We start from the raw sequence: 20,802 nt of genomic DNA on the forward strand, positions 1-20,802 counted from the left end.
CATCCAACCTAAATCTTCCTCAACTTAAAACCATTTCCCCTTGTCCTGCAATTATCTACCCTTTCAAAGAGTTGAGTTCTATTCCTGTATTGCTTTTCCACCACACTAATCTTTTTGACTGTAATATTGCCTTTATGGGTCAGTCAAATATTTTGTTGTTAAAATAGTCTTAATGTAAAGACTCCTTTTTGTCAGTCATCTGAGCATTCCAATTTGTCCTTTTTTTTTGTTTTCTTTTTTTTTTTTTTCTGCTTTTAACTCAATTTTGATAGAGTCCAGTCTTACTGGGATTCTGCTTGTTTGAGAGATTTTATTTTATTTTTTCTCTCTTCTTACAGGCAATGTCTGTGCTGTTTCAAGGAATATAAACATCTGGAGATCTTTAACCAAGTAGTATGTGCGCTTATTAACTTAGTGATTGCTGAAGTTCAAGCTCTGCGGGACCAGCTCTGTAAACATTGCACTATTAATATAGATTCAACATGGCAAGATCATAGTAATTGTGCCGATGAACCCCTGAATGTAGAAAGAGACTCTCATGAGGCAGAAGATAAAGAACGGCAAAGATCTATAGAGAGAAAAATAGATTCTGCAAGAACTTGTATTCTGACTGAGGAGTCATCTACAAAGACCATTGATGCTTTTAGCTGGAGCACTGATGAGAAGGAGAAATTGTTGCTGTGTGCGGCAAAAATTTTTCAGATTCAATTTCCTTTGTACACTGCTTATAAGCATAATACTCATCCTACAATAGAGGTATATTTTATCTTGATATGTATATTTTAATTATCTTGTGATAGATTGTGTGTTCTTACCGGTCTGTGTGCCGATAGCTACTTTTGCACAGGATGAGCAAATTCAGGTCTCCTGTTTACTTCAGTAGGACTTAAAAGAAAAAAAATTTAAGTGACAAACTCTTGCACTTTCTTTAAAATGTACCTGATTGTTATAGGTAATATATTGGTAAATGTTGTATGGAACTGTACACTGAATTATTGTGCTGTTTAAATAACAGAAAGGTGAAAAGGAACCGTAGTGAAATCTTTCTTCCAGCAGGTAACCTATTAATAGTTTTCATTATAATCTATGCTTCTAAAAGCAGACTGTTGTAAATTAAACTTTGTGCAAGCCCGGACTTTCTTGTTAGAAAAGCTGTTTAGTTGATTAGAATAACAAAGTAGTTTTATTCTGCAAGAGTGATTTTTCTCTGAGGCATTTGATAAGCCTCTACTGCTAACTTTTTTGTATTTTATTCTGAATGCAAAACAACAACAACAAACAAAACACTTTCAAACTCTTGGAAATGTTCTAGAATAGGTCTTAACCTAGCATTTCCTTGGAACTTGGAAAGGTTTAGTTTTATATATCTAAATATATATACAAAGCTTCTATCCGATAAACTTCTGAAAGAGTCAGAGGGGGGAATTAAACTACAGTTAAGCTAGTCTTTTAATTTTTTTATTCATACTTTTAGAGCTCTGAGTAGTTAAGCTTGCATTTTAAACTTCAGTTCAAATGGAGAAGACATCATGCATCATTTTTGTTTGCATAAGCTAGTGTGATCACAAAATATAACCAGTTCTTGATGATCGGATCCTTCCACATCTAACAATAAATCTAGCTAATATACGATGTAGTTAAATGGGCGACACAGCAATTCTTTTCAGTGAGCTCATAAGAAAGCATGGGTGTAAGTTAACATAGGTTGTTTCACAGATACGCTTGAATAGAAAAGGGAGACATAGCTTAGGATTTTCAGGTTTCCCATCATTTATCTTGGTTTGCCTTTTAAACCTTAATCATACAAAAATATATCTGTAGCTCAGCCTTAGAAAGTAGAAACTGAAGAAGACTGATCTATTTTCTCAGTTGAAAATTAAAAAAGTCAATGACTTACAAAAACTTTTGTAGGAATATACAATAAAGAATTTTAAAACAAGTCCTCTATGTATAAACACACTTGTTTCTTTAAAATGACTCTTTTTATGTATATTTTTTCTTCTTTAATTTCACTTCCAAATGATAAAAAGAAAATAGTGAAATGCTTGGACGGATTTCTTCTTCACTTTAAACGATTGGCCACAGATACGTGGTAGATTGTGGGATTGCGAACAGCTGTCACTCTAGACAGTATGTGTGTTGTGTAGATCATTTGAGTTATTGAATGTATTTATTCATTAGCTTTGCTAAAAACGTATAGTTTTTAGCATAGAAAGGAAGCAGAGACTAAGAAACACGTTAATGGGGATGCAGGTGAGTGAGGAAAAAGTGCTTCTTTCTTTTCTGCTCAACTTTTGTGTATCCAACCACAAATGCATTGTGAAGGTTTGTTAGCCTGCCATACTTAGATACATTCTTCCTCTTTATTGGAGTGTTTTCTTTTAAAGGTTCCAGCATTAATCGTTTTTCTCACAAACTGAGATATTTCTATATTTAAGAAACTCAAGGGTACTATTTTTCTACAGTAGTAATGATAGCTATTTTAATATCAAAACTTTCTGGTACTTCTTGAAGTTTAGCATTTAACTTCAGATTTCAGTATAGAACAATTCTTAAATGAATTGAGAAACAAATTATTAATCCTGGATAACGGAAGTATTTTTTGTTTTAAAGCAGGCTTGGACTCTGTCTTCAAGAACTCATAAAATAACAAAAAAAGTATATGTTTTGAGTTTATTCTTGTAAGCTAAATAGATTCCTGGACAGACTAGTTCTGCCAGGTATTGGTGGGAAGAGCCAGTGTAGCTCTCTAAGCATTTCCTTTGTTCTGACAAGAGGGAAAATTTCTGGTGGAAAATAGACTCCAGTCTCCACTTTAGAAATTTCTTGTTCCAGATTTTTGAGTTTAACTTGCACAGTTTGAGTCATCAAGTTCAGTAAGGTTTCACTTTGCTTGGAAATGACTAACAAGGCTGTCATTTAAAAGTTTCCAATGTGATGCTTTTACATGCTATCATCTTCTGTTAATGATTGGACAAAAATATTTACTATTAGTCTTTGCTCTGTGTACACATCTAGAATCTTTTTGTTTAATGACAGAAGAGTTCTTACCTGGTAAGAGGATTAGATTAGATTCCAAAGCAGTTTTTAAGCTTGACCATCTAGCAGAGGAGAAAAACTTTGATATGAAACTAGCAGGTTTTCCTTATTTTAGATAGTCCATTTTAGATAATCCATTTTAGAGTTAGATAAAAAAGGACAATAAAATTTAGAAAAGGGCGTCAGCCCATAGTTGATCCTATAGACTCTGTCTTTAAATAATATGGATAAATAATTAATTTTTGTCTTTTACACATTTCTCACTTCAAAAGTATCATAAAATGAAGATAAAGTTGGTAGCCAGAAGGGCTGCATATTAAGAGCAGAAACTCCATGAGCAGTTCATTTCTGACAGCAAAGTTAATGTGGCCCTGCAGGGGGAAGAAACTTATAAATGTGCTGGACATGAGGACAGTGATAGTACGTCACATGGAAGTAAATCAGGCTTACGTTACATGAGAATTGATGAATACGTACTCTTGACCCATATAAAAAGAATGTGGGTCAGTACAGACAGAATGTATGCCTCAACTTTTCTTACGCTTAGTAGAAAGGCACTTTTCATAACATTTTTGATAAGTTTGATTTTCCAGAAGAGTGCAATTGATTGTGATCTGTTAAAGGCAGTTAATCTCAGGTTATGAACACTGAAGAACAGAACTTCTATGAAGATAAAATCTGGAAGCAGACTGTTTATTTCTGTTGAAATATTACCAGTATTTTTGGTGTGCAGAAAGATCTTTGTGTGTATTTTTAAACATTACCTTTCACTCTACTTTTATAAATATATTTTTTGTGGGTTTGGACAATTCAGTACCCTTATAGAGATCATGCATACAGAGTAGTTGAAAACAATATACTCTATTCGTCAATTTATACTTTATGTAGCAGATTTACGTATGAGCAATTCAAAGGGGGGAAAAAGTTTTAAAAATGGAGACACTTAAAATCTTGTAGATAAAAGAAGCACAAAGCATGAAATGCACTCCTGAATTTTCGCTGTCTAAAAATTCTTCCAGACATGAATGAATAATGAGTCTTAAGGGAGTAAGCCAAATGCTAAGCAATTCCTGACAGAAGATGAAAAAGGAAAAAAAGGGCTATTATTTGGGTGTCCATTGTTCCCTAATGCTTTGGGATATTGCTATCTCTGCTTTTTGTTTTCAGGTAAATTTTTTCTTGAAAGCTAACTCTAATCAAGTGTTCTCCACCCAAGGTGGACAGACTTCAGTTAATGTATTTCTTCTAGAGTTGTGGTGTTTTTTAATGCCATGTTAGATTCCAATGAGAATTTTTCTATTGTTTCCTTTTGAAGTTGATCTAAAGGATTTCTCTGTTCTGTTCATGTTTGCAAATACAGAAATCACATTTCCAGACTCAGTTTCCCAATGATGACACTTTCAATAATCTTTGCAGGACTCACGCAACAGACATATAAATTTCTGATTTCTAGATTCTAAGTAACGTAGGTCACTTGCCAGTTCTTTATTTTGTTCAAGAAAACTAATGAAATTTCTCATATCATTTTTGAGTTTTTCGCATAGTACTGAATGCTTTTTCTTGTATACCACTTAATGCCTTCGGAGCTGTTTTAATAATAGCTATGTGTATCATAATCAGAAGAAAAATCAATGCTTAAATATGTTCAATATGCTTCTAATTCAAAATGTTTGTATCATACTTCATCCATCCGAAATCACTTGCCTCCAGCATCCTGTGGTATAGTTAAAGAAGCTTACTTCTGCAGAGGTATTTGAAATATACTCAGGAAACTTAATTTCAAGACAACTTCATCTTAAAATTGCATTTTGGTTGCAAATATCAGAACTCGATGTTTGGTCCAGAAGGACAGGAAGGGGAAGAATGTGTACTGCAACTCCATGGCAATATTGTGGTATTAAGTCATGTTTAGTATAGTTTGACTGCCCTTTTGCCCTTAGCCATATGCAAGATACAGGCAATATATGTAGCAATCCTAATAAGGGAAATTCTAGCTTTATACTGTCCAGCAAGTGAGTGTTATGAACAAGTAAGGAAAAACTGCGTTTCTAAATTCTCTCCAGTTTAGTACTTCTGGGAAATATTTTTGTCCTCACAACAGATAGCTTACAGATTGATAGGGCTATAGGTTTCTTCCTCTCTCTTTAACCTGTAAAGAGTATTTAGGTCCTTATTTTATAAGAGATATTTTGTTAAACGTAAAATAATACATTAGTTGAAGTTAAGGATTTATAGCATTCTGATGAGTGCAAATAATTTGATAGTTTACCCCTTAGATTATTAAATGTAGGATTATAGATTATTCTATATTTCATCTAACTTAATGTGTTTGGTTATATGTCTCATTTTTATGTAAAAACGTGTTCAGAAGCTCTGAGATTAATTCTGTCCTGTAATTCTCATACAAGTATGCAACCAGTGTGCTAGACTTCCTCTGTAGCATTTCTGTTGAAAAATTGTGGTGATCTCAAGGCAGTGAAAAGGGAGGGGAGGGTCGAAGAATTATCTTTTGATCCCAGTCATTGAGAGGCAGTGCTGATATGTTACCCTTAATGTATATGTTTGTGTACTTACATTTTAACAAAAAAAAAAATCATGAATGTTTTCTCGTATGAAAGAGGAAAAATAAGCTTCTGGCTTCCTCTAAATTAGGTTTTTTGTTTTTCCGATTGACTGTAACATCTGTTAATGGTCACTTGTGTTTTATTCTAAAAGTATGTTGTCATTGCTTATGTTAATGAGATGTATTTTTTCTCTTTTTAAACAGGATATTTCTGCTCAAGAAAGCAATATACTAGGAGCATTCTGTGACATGAATGTAAGTTGGTCATTTTTTGGATTGGTGCACATTTCCCAGAACTATGCTATCCTAATAGCTATATTCTCTCCTCTGTGTAGATTGCTGTTATGATAATGTATTTTATTTCAAATTTCCTGTGTAACTGAATGACTCTAGTATTCATTGTTCAAATTCTTCTGCTTTTTTAAATAAATATTTTAATTTCTTTAGGATGTAGAAGTACCACTGCACTTGCTTCGTTATGTTTGTCTGTTCTGTGGAAAAAATGGCCTTTCCCTCATGAAGGATTGTTTTGAATATGGAACTCCTGAGACACTGCCATTTCTTATAGCACATGCATTTATCACAGTGGTGTCTAATGTAAGTACTTGTCTTGATGTTAATTTTAGGTGGAATACGAAGTAAACGGTTCTGAAGTCTGGAAAAATTTCATAGGAGGGAAGGATGAAAAACACTAAAATTTTCCTTGTTGGGAATACATTCCTGGTTCACTGAGGTAGCTTTTCACTACTGGAATCCTTTATATATCCCCTGGAGGCACATAACTAATGTGGCAGATTTAGATCATTTCATCAGCCCTAGTCATCAGTCTTGTAAGAGCCTCAGAAATTACCTGTAAGAACATTTTTGGATGTTGTTTTTCTCCCTGAAGTTGCGTTGTGAAAATATTTTTAAGTAAGATTTTAGTGTAGATGGACCAATTGTTTTTCATTAAAGAGATAGATCTAGTAAGCTTCAGGAAGTATAACAAATTAAGTTGGAAATAGTGAACTGAAAACAAATGAATCTACTAATAACCTGTAGCATTACGCTTCTAGTAGATAAAGCTGCATCATGCTGTGGAAAGGATTTCCACTGTTTCTTCTAAAAGGAAGATGCGCATCTCATCAGGTGTGCTATAAAGATGCATTCAAGAGAAGACCACCAGGACAACTTAGTAAGTTGTTCAGGACAACTGAACAACTGCTTGATGATGGTTACTTGTGTTTCCTATACACAAAGGACAGAAAAAAGTACTGTAAAGATGTTTTCTTGAAATATTTTATACGGTAAATTTGCTTTCACTAAAAGTCTTAATCAGACTACCTTACTTCTGTAATGAAGCCAGCAAATACAATGTAATGCAATATTACAGAATCACAGAATGGCCAGTGTTGGAAGAGACCTCAAGGATCATGCATCTCCAACCCCTCTGCCACAGGCAGGGCCACTAACTTCTCAATTTAATACTAGACCAGGCTGCCCAGGGCCCCATCCAACTTGGCCTTGAACACCTATAGGGATGGGGCATCCAGAAGGGAACTGACTAGTTGGCAGTCTTATTTTTCTCCAACTTGCAGGTCTGAAAATGTTTTCATAGCAACATACATTGCAGCAGCACTGTTCTGTCTTAAAATATTTTGTGGCTTTTTTAGTCAAATATTTTGTTCCACCCTCCTTCCCTTTTTTCATATTTCGTGGTATTTGCACATTTGCACCCAACATAATGTTGGTCTCCTGAAAGAACTGAGATGCAGAGAAATCCATGACCTGGAGCTTCTTCTGTGGGGAATTTAAATGCCACTGAAAATCACTCTGATTGAGCGAGACACTATCTTTTAGAAATGAATTACCTACGATAAAGAACTAGTAATATAAAAGAGAGTATTTGTTTTTGTATTATTATTATGTATTATAACATAACTTTGTGTTTGTTTGGTTTCACGATGAAAACTGCTTTCATTTATAACATGAAATTGATAATTAACTCAATTCTAAGAATGAAGTTCATGATATAATGCAAACATCCAGATGACTGAAATGGCTGTAGAAATTTGAATTAATACAGAAATGGAAATTGCTACAAACAATGAAACAAAATTATAAAAATCCTTTGCTTCTTTTATTCCATAAGGAAATGTATTTCCTTGTGACCCTTCATGCTTGAGTGTGGAAAACGGTACAGATCATGTTACGAATCTGATTGCTTGAGTGCGACAATATGTTTGTCGTTCTTGCAATTTTCTGACAAAATATTTAATTTTCGTTTCTAGTGCAAGCATCTTCTAGTCAAACTTTATATATTTAGTGTACTAGTCTTTTTTTTTCTTATTGAGACCGCAAGTAGATTCAGAGTTTTATTCCAAATGTGATCTTTTTTGCAGTGTAAAGATCTGGCATGTTTGACTTGTGAAATGGGTTGGTATTGCTGTTGTATTAGTTACATTATAAAAAGTAAGTCTGAAAATATTGTTTTTCGGAGCTGACTCGCGTGTGATTTGGCTGATTCCACAAACATTTAAAATAATTGGTCATACAGTTTTTTCTTTTGCCTAAAATTTTTTCTCCTAGCCAGAAGAGGAATGTAGCATTTTCTGCACTTATAATTTACCAAAATGTTTGTGAAAATTTAGTTCTTAGCCAGAATTTATTGCATCATTTGCAACAATTAAACTTTCTTTTGAGAACAGGCATGGAGATGTAAATTGACATGTCAGCTTCAAGTGACTGTCAGTGTTATCTATTGGGAAGAGCTGTGTGCACGCATTATTTAAGTTATGTCAGTAGTAGTAACAGCTGCTAAGACTGCATCTGTGCTAGATCCCTTACCTGGCGCATAGTTGTCTTTCTGTAACAGGTTTAACAGGCTCAGCATTCCTTTTTGAAATGCGGATGGAACTTCTGACTTTGCCTGCATAAGTAGTTTGGTTGGTCCTCTTTTCCTCAAAGCAGTGCTAAAAAGCTGTTTCAGGTTTCTTTCCTGCATCTATTTTTTTACTGCATACAGTTATGTAAAAGTGGTAAAGGCAGTGTGGTGAACGTAGGAATGCAAAGACAGTATTAAAATGATCTGCTCTTTCTTGCTGGTTATAAAACATAGTTTTATTTCACAGGGTATATAAACTCTAAGAAGCAAAAAGTCAACACAAGTAAAGCCATTTTACATGATTTTGGAGTCTTTTGTAAGGAACAGAATTTCTCATGTGGACTTTTAAAAAAATAAACAAACCAAAAAAACACAAAACAAAACCAACACATGGCTGAGCAGTAGTTATTCCTACTGGAGAAGCTACAGAAAATTCACAAATCATACTGCCCAGAGATCTTATACTATTGATACAAAGTTTTTATTTCCTACTTGACTAGATGAGAAAAATGTTTTTAAAAATCACAGGAATGTTATTCACCTAACCTTGAAAACCAGAAAATTAGCAAGTTGAAAGGATTCATATGGAAAAAACAACAAAACCATTTTCAGAGTGGGGGTTGCATGCACAAATGTACCAGCAATATTTCATTCTTAACATTCTTATTAAATGTCATTAATAAAATATTTATCTATCTATATTTTTACATTATAGATCAGAATATGGCTACACATCCCTGCTGTCATGCAGCACATTATACCCTTTAGGACTTACGTTATCAGGTAAATGTTTAATTTAAGAATTTGTTCTTGGGGGCATTTTGAATGCCTACTTATATGTACTTTCTAATCATTCGGATTGTTGCTTTTTCTGCATTACTTTAATAAGGTGAGTGATGACCATTAAGAGGTAGTTGAGGCAGCTCCTTCCACCTACCTGATTTCAATGTGGATCAGATCAATCTTGAGAATAACATTTTTTATATGACATTCAGCCCTATGCTGGTACATCAGGATCAATCATAAAACAATTTTTTTTTTACTGTGATATTTTCTTAGAACTTTAAAGAAAATTTGCAGTGAGGTGATGCAAGTAGAGGAGTAATACGTAGTCACTGAAATTTCATATACTGCTACATACTGGTCACTACTAGTTCTTCAGTGTTCTGAGCTTAATTTTTTAAGGTGCAGAGAACCTAAAAGGTAACTTTTCTTGCATTGGCCTGAAAATTCTCCAGACTTTGAGTTTCCTGTAACAGTACTTTCAGAAATGTGCTTATTCTGGTCAAGGTTGATTTTCTTAGTATCAATAAATATGCTCTTGCAGATTGTATTGTCTTAACTATAACAGTACAAAAACACAGTTTAAAAAAATGGTCAACAAAAAATTAAACCTAACAATGAGGCTGAGAAATATGTTTCATATTTTAAAATGTTCTGGCTTTAATTGTAATTAATTTTAGCAGCATGAAAATTATTTGTTTGGCTACAGACATACCCTGTTGTAACATGTTTTCTACCAAAATGATACCAGCAGACAGAAGAGTACTAGCCTGTTAGTCTCGATACAAGTCACAAGCACAGTCCTGGTATGTGCAGAGGAAGTGGAAGCTCTGATCAGAATTGTTGATCCACTGTGCTTCCTGTGCAATACAAGAGAGAATAGAGCTGAAAAATTTTAAATTACTCTTCTGCTCAAAAGTATATTTTTCTTAAGAATTTGAGTTTTATTAGAGTGCCCAAGACCACTGAGATGGGCCTAAAAACAAAAATAACAGCAACAAGCTAAGGGAGAAAACTAATTTACTAAATATGATAGTGAAATATGAAATAATACAATATAATGTAATTGGAATTGAAGCTAATAAATCAAATAAATGTTTGTGAAAGAGAGAGTTACTATCTGAAACCTAAGGCCCACCTCGAATGCTGAAGACAGGGTGACTATGGAGCACACACCGAAGAGTCAAGTGGTAAAAGAAGAAGCAGTCTTGTGACTTGTGAGCAGTTTTATCTTTCCCTCTAAACAGAAACGGAGCAGTGAAAGTCTTCTGGGATATGTAGTTCTTTTCTCCTGAGAACCAGGTAGCTGGAAATATCAACAGTCCATGGAACTGAAGCATTAAGTCTTTAACTCCCAGTGCACCACATGATGTTAAGATGTGGAATACTGAAATAAAAATCATAAACCCAAGACATGGTAACAAGTACTACCAAGATGATAGTAAGGGTGATAAAGAAGGTAGGAGATATATATATATTTTTTTTTAAAAAAAAGGACATTAAAAGGCACATTCTAGGGATGGCGGTTGGTTGTTTTTGTTTTTTTTCCACAAAAATGGCTGTCATGAGTGACACGAAGGCAATAAATAGGGAATGATCATTCAGTTTTTCAAAACAACAGAAAATTCAATAGAGTCATTAGGTTGCAGGCTTAAATGAAAGGGGACTGGCTTTCCTGCAGTCATAGTTGTGAAACTAACTGACACATGTTAATGAGAAAGCCAAGAGTACAAAAAGGAGAGAAATGATTTCATAGTAGCACATAGGTTCATCTTTTTATTTATGTATGGGATAAATCATCTGCTTTTAGAAAATCTATTTTGGGCTGAGTAGACCTTGCTCCCATTATACTCTTGTTATGCGAGGCAGTGCAGCAAATTTACAGTTAGTCAGTGTAAGGAATAAAGAAAGGTTTGTGTTAATTGGCAGTGCTAACTAAATAGTTCATTGCTCGCTAAAATGGCAAAAAGCATTGAATGGCTTAGGCCATTCTATCTTTCCACATTCAGAAAGAGATTTAACCTATTCTCCAAATTTATGATCAAGTGGTTGGCAATCCTGCCCGTGGATAGGGGTTGTAAGTCCCTTCCAGGCCATTCTAGGATTCTAAATTTTAGTAGCTTTAATCTCGGTGGTGGAAATATGATCATGTTTGATTTATGATCAGCATTGTAGGGCTGATAACTTTTCTAATGTAGATGCAGTTTTACTCATAAAGACGTATGTGGTACCTTCAGAAGCCGCCTGGATGTGGTCCTGGCAGCATGCTCTGGGTGGCTAAACTTGAACAGGTGTTGGACCAGATGGTCCAACCTCACCAGTCTATGATTCTGTGATTTTTACGTTTATACTGTGCTTAGATATTACAATAACCCTGTTACATTGAAGAATCTTAATTTGGGTACTGACTAAAAGTGTTCTTTGTAGCTTTCTCTCTGGCCTTAGCAAAATAGCTTTTACCGTTAAGTATTTCTGTAGCTCTGAAAATGAATCATGGAATCATAGAATGGCCTGAGTTGAAAAGAAGCTCAAAGATCATCTCGTTCCAACCCCCTGCTATGTGCAGGGTCACCAACCACCAGACCAGGCTGCCCAGAGCCACATCCAGCCTGGCCTTGAATGCCTCCAGGGATGGGGCATCCACAATCTCCTTGGGCAACCTGTTACAGTGCCTCACCACCCGCTGTGTGAAAAACTTCCTCCTCATATCCAACCTAAACCTCAGTTTAAGACCATTCCCCCCTTGTCCTGTCAATATCAACCTATGGAAACAGTTGTTCCCACTCCTCTTTATACGCTCCCTTCAAGTACTGGAAGGCTGCAAGCCTTCCCCGCAGCCTTCTCTTCTCCAAGCTAAACAAGCCCAGTTCCCCCAACCTTTCCTCACGGGAGAGTTGCTCCAGCCCTCTGACCATCTCAGTGCCCTCCTCTGGACCCGTTCCAAGAGCTCCACATCCTTCCTGTGCTGGGGGCCTCAGGCCTGGACGCAGTCTTCTTTCTGTATAAAAAGACTATGTCCTTTCCTGCCTGGTGCGCACAGTCACTCATCATCTGTTTGTTGTGGTTTAACCTGGCAGCAGCTGAGCACCACACAGTCTCTCTCTCTTCTCTCCAGTGCGATGGAGGAGAGAACTGGGGGGAAAGAAAAAGTACAATTTGTGGGTTGAGATAAAAGCTATTTAATAAGGTAGGAAAGGGAGAGAGAAATAACAGTAATGATAATTATGTGTGTTTACAAAACATGTGAAGCACAACACAGTTACCACTCGCTGACCAGTGCCCAGCCAGTCCCTGAGCAGCAGCTGCCGCCCCAGCCAATTCCTATTGGTTTTCTCATTTTTTTACATGATATCATATTACATGAAATATCCCTTTGGCCTGTTAGGCCAGCTGTCCAGATCTCCTAGCTCCTTGGACATCCTCAGCCCCCTCACTGGCAGGACAGTACAAGGAAATGAAATGTCCTTTGCTCTCTGTACAGCACTGCTCAGCAACAACTAAAGCACTAAAGCATCAGTGTATTATCAATAGTGTTTTTCTCCCAAAGCAGAGATGTAGTATCAAACCAGACAGTATGAAGAAAAAAACAGCTGTGTCTTAGCTGAAACCAGGAAACTTACACAATTTTTTTCATTCTGCATATAATTTCTTTGAAGATCTTTGGTCTTTTGAATTTCTTGACTAAAGTGTTGAGTATGACAGTGCATAACTGAAGAACTTTGGGAACAAGGGCTGATTATAGTTTGCATATAAAAATGTGAAGGTAAAAAATGGTCCAAGGTTGCTGAGAGTTGAAATGATTACGAATTGTAACATGGACCAGTTAATTTATTTTGTCAGAGTGCAGCTCCCGTCACCTGTCTGTAGATTTGATGTAGTTTACTGGCTGTGGTTTGCTGCTGAGCTCTTTCAAGTGAGTTATGCCTTTTCATTGCCTGTTTTGTTTAGAAATCATAGCATAGAAGCATGCCATTATCTGACTTCAACTGCTCCGTGTAAGACGTGAAATATCATAATTAATAAGGACCTTCATTGGTCCTTTTCTTGTCTTTCTTTAAGTTAGCTGTGATTTCTGTTATGGATGTAGCCTCTGATCATTTGCACTAGAGCATCTTTTCTGTGTTTAACATGTTAAGTATCACTGGAGTGTGTTTATTTTAAGGCCTCCACGCAAGAGCTATGAGAAAGGGCCTCAGTCTAAGAACGAAGGCATGTGGGTTTTTTTGTTGTTGTTTTTTAAATTTACTAATGTTTATACAACAACAGTGCAAAAGAATAGTGTGCAAATCTAATTAAGTGCAGTTTAATATCTCTTTTTTATAATATTCTCTTATATTTGTCAAGTCTCCCCAGGATGGGTCCAGATTCAAGACTGTCAAATGTATTTATGCTACATTTTTGTGTATTTAAATCTAGTTTGGATGGAGTTGAAATACTGAAGGCTTCCAATCTGTGTTTCCAAAGAACTGCATGGGATTAGTGTTGTTCTACATAAATCTGTTTCTTCAGAAAATAAATTTGAAGAGGTTTAAAATAAGAAGTGTATTTACTTTTTTTAATATTTTATCTAATTCCATAGTATTTTTTTCATTGTTGTCAATTTTTGATAGACTATTGATAATGGTATTTTAAGGCTTAGAACTCTTAGGGCTGTTGGAAATACGTACTTGCTATAATCCGGATGGTGTTCCAGAAGTGTTCTAGTTTGAATCATACTCTTTTTTCTTCTCTTCCTTTTGTAATTTATTCTAGGTATTTATGTAAACTGTCAGACCAGGAGTTACGACAGAGTGCAGCCCGGAACATGGCAGATTTAATGTGGAGCACAGTTAAAGAGCCACTGGATACTGCTTTGTGCTTTGATAAAGAAAGTCTTGATCTTGCATTTAAATACTTTATGTCTCCAACTCTAACAATGAGATTGGCTGGGCTGAGTCAAATAACAGTAAGAACTTTTTAAAAAATATAAATAATTTTTAGAAGAAAATGTCTTTTTGTGCTTTACAAATTTCTGACTTGTTTTTTAGGATTTTTTTTTTTAATGTGTGAAAACAGCAGAATCCTAATCTATGCAGTATTAGGAAATTATAGTCGTGGTTGTGAATGGTTCACTGAGAGATATGACTGTAACGGATTTCCTGAACAATTTACTATGCTAAACACAATTGTATTTTAAATATGTTTTGTGTCAGCTGTGTGAAAGTAAGTCCCTTGACATGGCTATATTTGTTGCTTTTCACAAAGTAGTGTTTTGATTTTCACCTTCACAGTGTTTTGATTACTCTAATTAGCTGCTTCTCTGTGTCATATGTACCTTTTTCCTGTTTGTTTTGTATAGTCTCTTTCTCAAGAGAGTGCATTTCTGCATCAATTAACAGAAAATCGAATTGAGTAGATCAATATATACAGCAAATAATGTTAGTACATTTAAAACAAAAAAAAATCCTTGCTTTTGTCTTTCCCATGGAAATGCTGTGCGTGTCACCAGTCAGTGTACGTTGTGCATCCTTTGTCAGTCATTGTTTCCAACATATGCATTCAAGTCATATAGGGACAGCTGTATAAAAGTGAATGTTACAAATCTGAGTCTTTTCAGTTTTCTGTTTGTCTTAATATATAAGATTTGTAGTCTTAAATATAAGATTTATAGGGCTTATTGTCATGTTTGCTTTAATACAAAAAATGATGAATAGAGACAAACTATTATAGAATGATTGAACACTCTTTTAGGTTTTGCAGTCTTTTCTGGACACACTTAACCTCTCCTCTACTAGATTACAAAGTATCACTCAATAATTCTGTTTGTCACTGAGTGTCAGTAAATACAACACAGGTTTATGTAGATTTCATTTTACTTTTTGCTGTATTTATACATAGAATTATTACAGTTGCGTTTTTGACTGGCAATTTAAAATAATCTGTTTTTCCCATTAGAATGTATGTATTTTTGTTTAAAAACACCAGTAATTAATTTGCACTGACACATGACCTCCTACATTTAAAAAAATATGTAAATTATACTTATTCAGTATTAAATGCTATTTTAAGAGAATCTGCACTTTTTGTACCCAAATCCACTATCATTTAGTTTTGCATTTATATAATGGAAAACATAAGGCAGTTAACTCAATAGAGATGCTAAAGCAAACTACAGAGAAATTTAACTTTTGGAAGAAATAGTGACAGTGTGTATTTGTTACTGTTTATATGCATAGGTAATTTATGCTTTGCATGAATACTATTTATAGTATGCTCGATGCTTGAATTCTGATTTTCTGTCCTCATTAGTGTAAAGTGAATTTTCAGGTTCATTTTGTGTAATGCAAAATCTTTGGAGGGTTGGTGAAGTCTTAGGCTGGAAATACAGCATCTATTTTTGTTTGGATTTTTCATTGCCATATATATTAATGTTTATGGAGTTACAGATCTCTCAACATATCTTGTAGATATATTTAAAAATATGGCCATTGCTTGCATGTAGAAAGAATTTCACTCTGCCACACTTTTTAAAATTTTTATTCTGTATTGATTTGGAAAATGTAATTTCTAGTATAACTGGTTCAAAAGTAAATTTCCAGTGTTTCAGTTACATTGTGTTCTTATTGCTGTAAGCACTTCAGTTTTGAGCGGTTGATTTCGTCAGCTACTTTATGCATATCCATATGCAAAATGAATGCATGAGTTTATTCTTCATGCATTTTGTTCTTTTAGGGGAATGTTAAATTGTTTCTCTTTAAATAGTTATGCTTTGGCATGTTACAATCAATGGTTGTTACTATAAAAGTGAGATTTTTAGTAACAGATATTACCAAAAGCAACATTCTGCAGTATTTTTGGACTAAAGCAAATAGGTTTCAGCATGTGAAAAAAAACAACCCTGTAATGTTGTTTGTTAATAAATTATTGAGTCTTTTTATATAAATAGTCTATAAAACTACTTGGAACTCCGAGACAAGTCATTTTTCTTTTTCATTCAAATCATGGGGAATTTTCTTTTTTGGTTCTGTTTTTAAAGATCTCACGGAAGAATCTTTGAAAGCATCTAATACTTTTTCTTGACTTCTGAGCTTTGTTTCATTTAGTTTTAATTTAGTTTAGTATGCTTGCCAGGAGCAGTTTTAAATGCCAGATCTGTGAAATTTGAGCCAAAATCTACAGGAAGTTTGACTGCAAACAAGGATCTGTTTGCAAAAATATCATGAAACCGCTTAGTGTTTTCACACAATCTTGTCTTTTACTGATATGCTTTCTTGACTACTTCTATGAAGTTTCTTTTATTTCTACTCATGATTTTGGTGGTTAGAATTTGTCAAAGTAATTTCATTCAATTATTCTGCCCAACCAATGAAATTTCAGCCTTCCATTTTGTATTTAAGACTTTAGAATAAAGAAAAATATTTTCCATTCTTCAACTTTTATTTGTCTAAAACTGAGGATTTGGTCTTGGTCTATTTGGTCTAACATGACCAGTCCTAAAATTAAACCTTTCAGTTCCATGGAAACTCTTGAGACTCGCAGAATATATGCTGTACGGCATATAGGGATTATATTTGCTTACCACCAAATACAGACTTACTTCTCTCGAGGAGTAGTGTATACATAATGTGTCATAACATCTGACTTAAGTTCTTATTTACAAAACAAGGTTGAAGATAGATACAGGCACATTAATTTTAGCAAAGAGGAAGCTTCAATGGTTGAATATCAAGTTGGAAATAGCTACAGAAAACCAAGATATACCAGAAGTTCTTACCTTGTCCACTTTGGTTTTGTCTCCCTGTCATTCAGTTCCTAAGTACCCTCTTCTCTTCTCTGTCTGCATTGCATCACAGATAGGATTCTTTTTCTTTTCTTTTTTTTTTTTCCAGATTCTTCTAGTTAGTTAGAAATTAACTTAAATATGTGGAAATAAATATTCATAACTTATCTGGGCATTCTTTTTTTTTTTTTTTTCCAGGTTTTTAGTGAAGATAGAAATGTAACATTATAGGATTTTCCCAGGGAAAAAAAAAGTCAGTACAGAACTTAGACAATGCACATTTATTTCATCCTGCTTTGGTTTCCTGTGTAGAATGTTTAATTTCCCTTGATGACTGGATCGTGACATACAAGTAGCTAGGGAGATTGCTTTCTGTTCTTGGCTTTCTTTGTTTTCCTTCTGTTGTACTCAGTAACCAGTACATCTTTATTAGATGGATTGAGTGTCTGGGCAGAGATGTCTTCAGTTTCTTGGAGTCTTTCATGTATCATAAAAAATTGAAAAATGTTATTGTGTTTGACGTTTAATAATAACATAACATGAAGTGAAAAATTTTTTACCAGGTGAGTGCGAATAAGGTCGTGCATCACTTTTCTATATTGCACTGTTATGTCAGAAATCTAAGTCTTTAGTTGATGAAATCATATGAACCTGCAAATATAAAAAATGTCACCTTTTGACAAAATTCCTTTGGATAAGGATTCTGTATGGGAAATTTGAGTCAACATGCGACCATAGATTTAAAATTGGTAATAGTCAAACTTCGATACTCTCACTTTCTGATCAATTTGAAAATGTATTCAGAAACTCCACTGACCTTTCACTTTTTTGACCTAGTCCTAATCAGTCATAGCAACTTGTTTGTTAAGGTCTTTTCCTGTATTTTCCGTGTTTCACTGAAGAAAAAAACAAACATATCCTGTGTTTCGCTTGAAAATTGCTATTAATAGCTTATCTGTTAATCGTTGCATAATCTAGCTTTCATGTCTTACTAATTTTTACTCATATTCAATTTTGTTTCTTAAAAAACACTTTTTTTCCCTCAACATTTTTTGGATTAGGTATAAATATTTGTGTACAGTTTGAAGGAGATTAACTGTCAACAGAATTATGGAGCACATGATTGAGTAGTTTCAAGGAAGAAAAGAATAATTCTTTTGATGAACTTAAGCGACAAGTTTGATTGGAATTTCAAAAATTCCATTGCAATGCCTTTTTTTTTTTATGGCAAGTCAACAAATAAGCTTTATTATGTAACTTTAAATGTTGAAAATACCGTGTTCATGTAAATAATGGGACACAGAGCCACCTGTGTTTCTGGAAGGTTGAAGCTGAGGGAAAGAGGAAGCTTATGGGAATTTTTTTCTTTTCATTTGAAATCAGTATTTTTTATGAAAAGTCCGTAGCTTACAGACGTAGAAGAAAGCCAGTATGGTTTCACCCTATACTGTCAAGTTGTACAATAGATAATTACAGCTATCTCATTATTTTCTTTGAGAGCACTTCTCCAGAGGAATTTCTTATGGAAAGCCTTTCTAAATACTAGAGAAATTCCAAATGTTTAAAGATGCATTAAAAAATTCTTTAGTCTGTATAATTGACAGCCCTGGGATTTATAGTCTCTAGTTTCTGAAAAACATATTTGTGAAATCTGTGTGTAGTTTTTATTTTAAAATTCCAATTCTGCTAGTATACTCTGGTACTTTGTCATCCTCCTCTATCATAACATTCAGGTATTGAAATGATTCATTTTCTCATGCAGTATTGAACTAAGTTTTAGATGATGGTAGTGGGCTCACGCTTCTAAAGACAGCTTTGTCTTTTTATAGATGATAATAATGGAATCCCTGCAAGCAATTCTGCACCAAATTATTCCAATCTCCTTAAATTAACAATTGGAGAAGTTGAAATAATTTGATGGTGAGATGAGGCAGTTCTAACAATAAGTTTAAGTTATTTGTAGTTTCAGAGCATGGAGTTAATACACTTTTGTAACAAATAAAACTGCTTTCCTGTAAATAGACTAAGGCATTACAATTTGACAAAAACTAACTAACTTAACCCACTATCAAATATAGCTTTTCAGAATTCTCGGCTTTCAAGGGTATTAACAATGAATTTTGGCAACCTGAACAAAATTAAGATTATCATACAGTCAGAAAAGGTTTTGGTCTCTCTGAGCTATTTCCTTTTTCAGTGTTTCACACACTCCTTTTTTTTTTCTGTCTTCTCCTATCTCCCTTTTTCTCTTTGTTCATTCTCTGTGTGCCAGTCTCCATTTCCTTTCTCCCATTTGTTTGCTTCTTTAGTCCTGATCAGTAGCAATTCTTGAGCTTGACAATCTCTCCTGCATTCAGTGTACAAAAATAATGACTAGTAGAATTGTTAATGACAAAACTCGAATTAATGCCTATAAATTACCTAGATGTAGGTAATTCATGTCTTCTACAGGAATTGTATTTGGACTTTCTGGAAACTAGAGGAGAAAGCTTGGAAAGCTTGCACTGAATATCATGTTTAGATGATGATGATTGTCACCTGTTTAGAAATGTGTTAGCAAATAGAAACAGCAGCAATTGCTCAATGTTGTTTTTTTTTGTTTTGTTTGTTTTGTTTTTTGTTTTTTTTGGTGGTGTCTTTTCCAGTGAAAATACAGATTCTACTCAGCCTTGCTGGGAAATGACCTATTTATGGGAGTAGTAAAGAAGAATTAAGGCTTTGTATAAAATACATTTCTCAGTGCTGTTCAGAGGGATATTAGGAATATCTAGACTACAGTTGTATGTTTCCCTCAAGTCTACCAAGCCTTATGTAATAAAGTGAAAGCAGAGTAAATTGCAACAAATATAGGCTGATTATAGCTGTAGAGAGAAGTTTAAAATTTGGACATGTTTACTGAGATGTTTTATAAATGCGAGAAAGAACATGGGAGATGTGATCCTTTAACAGGTTGATTTCTTTAAGACATCTTGTTAAAAAGAAAAAAAAAATCTCCATTATTTTTATGAATATTGAAATTTTAACTCTTTGGCTTTGTAGATTTTTTTTTTTTTTTTTTTTTTTTTTTTGCCACATTACCAATACTGAAGTCTTTGCTGTTGTAGTAAGTTCTGTAATGATACAGAAACTCATCCTGAAGCCTGTGTGAAGAGTGTGTTTTTCATTACTCGTGAAGAGCTATGTGCAAAGATACTACTAGATGCCTTGATTTGATTTCTGTTGAGGACAGTTTTCTAACACCATTTAACTGGTATAGTAAAAGAATTGTTGATTAAAAAGAATGAATAAATAAGTAAGACCAATCCCGCTTGCTAGAATGTGTGTTGTTTAAATTTTTGTCAAACGAGTTTATTTAAAATCACTGAAAGGACTATAAAAATGTGTTTTCTGTCACTAATATTATTTATAAATATAACAGAGCTACTTTACAACATATTTAGATAACATTTTATTTTTTTCTTCCTTTTTCTAACTATAGAATCAACTTCATACCTTCAATGATGTCTGTAATAATGAGTCATTAGTTTCAGACACAGAAACGTAAGTAGGAATATTACATGCTTTAAGTGCTCCATATGATTGCAGTTCTTCTGTGTTGTAGATTTAAATCATTGGGAGTCTGATCATCTGAGCTGTTTATGAGAAATATTCTAATCAGGGGTGTAATAAATGTTTTTAAACGGCTATTTCTAAAGTATTACTAAATGTTTTTTTACTGTTTTCTTTTGAAGGAGATAAGGTAAACTTTAGGAAAATGTAGATTATGAAATAATGAATTCCTATAACAGCTATGAA

General features: G+C 34.1%; 1 protein-coding gene across 4 annotated transcripts in view; it reads left to right on the top strand.

Moving 5' to 3' along the window:
• Positions 1-20,802, top strand: part of USP34 (ubiquitin specific peptidase 34) — a 130,996-nt gene that overhangs the window by 17,646 nt on the left and 92,548 nt on the right. For 3 of the 4 annotated variants that reach the window (XM_085218452.1, XM_085218454.1, XM_085218453.1), the window contains exons 3-8: positions 339-756; positions 5,807-5,857; positions 6,050-6,199; positions 9,181-9,248; positions 14,001-14,193; positions 20,486-20,547. In XM_085218452.1, coding sequence (XP_085074578.1) covers positions 339-756; positions 5,807-5,857; positions 6,050-6,199; positions 9,181-9,248; positions 14,001-14,193; positions 20,486-20,547 — 942 coding nt within the window. Of the gene's footprint in view, positions 1-338; positions 757-4,135; positions 4,207-5,806; positions 5,858-6,049; positions 6,200-9,180; positions 9,249-14,000; positions 14,194-20,485; positions 20,548-20,802 lie in introns of those variants that run through there. The other variant, XM_085218455.1, reaches the window with a different exon arrangement.

The sequence above is a fragment of the Meleagris gallopavo genome, chromosome 2 (genome assembly GCF_905368555.1).
Source record: "Meleagris gallopavo chromosome 2, MGAL_WU_HG_1.1, whole genome shotgun sequence".
NCBI classification, from domain to species: Eukaryota; Metazoa; Chordata; class Aves; order Galliformes; family Phasianidae; genus Meleagris; species Meleagris gallopavo.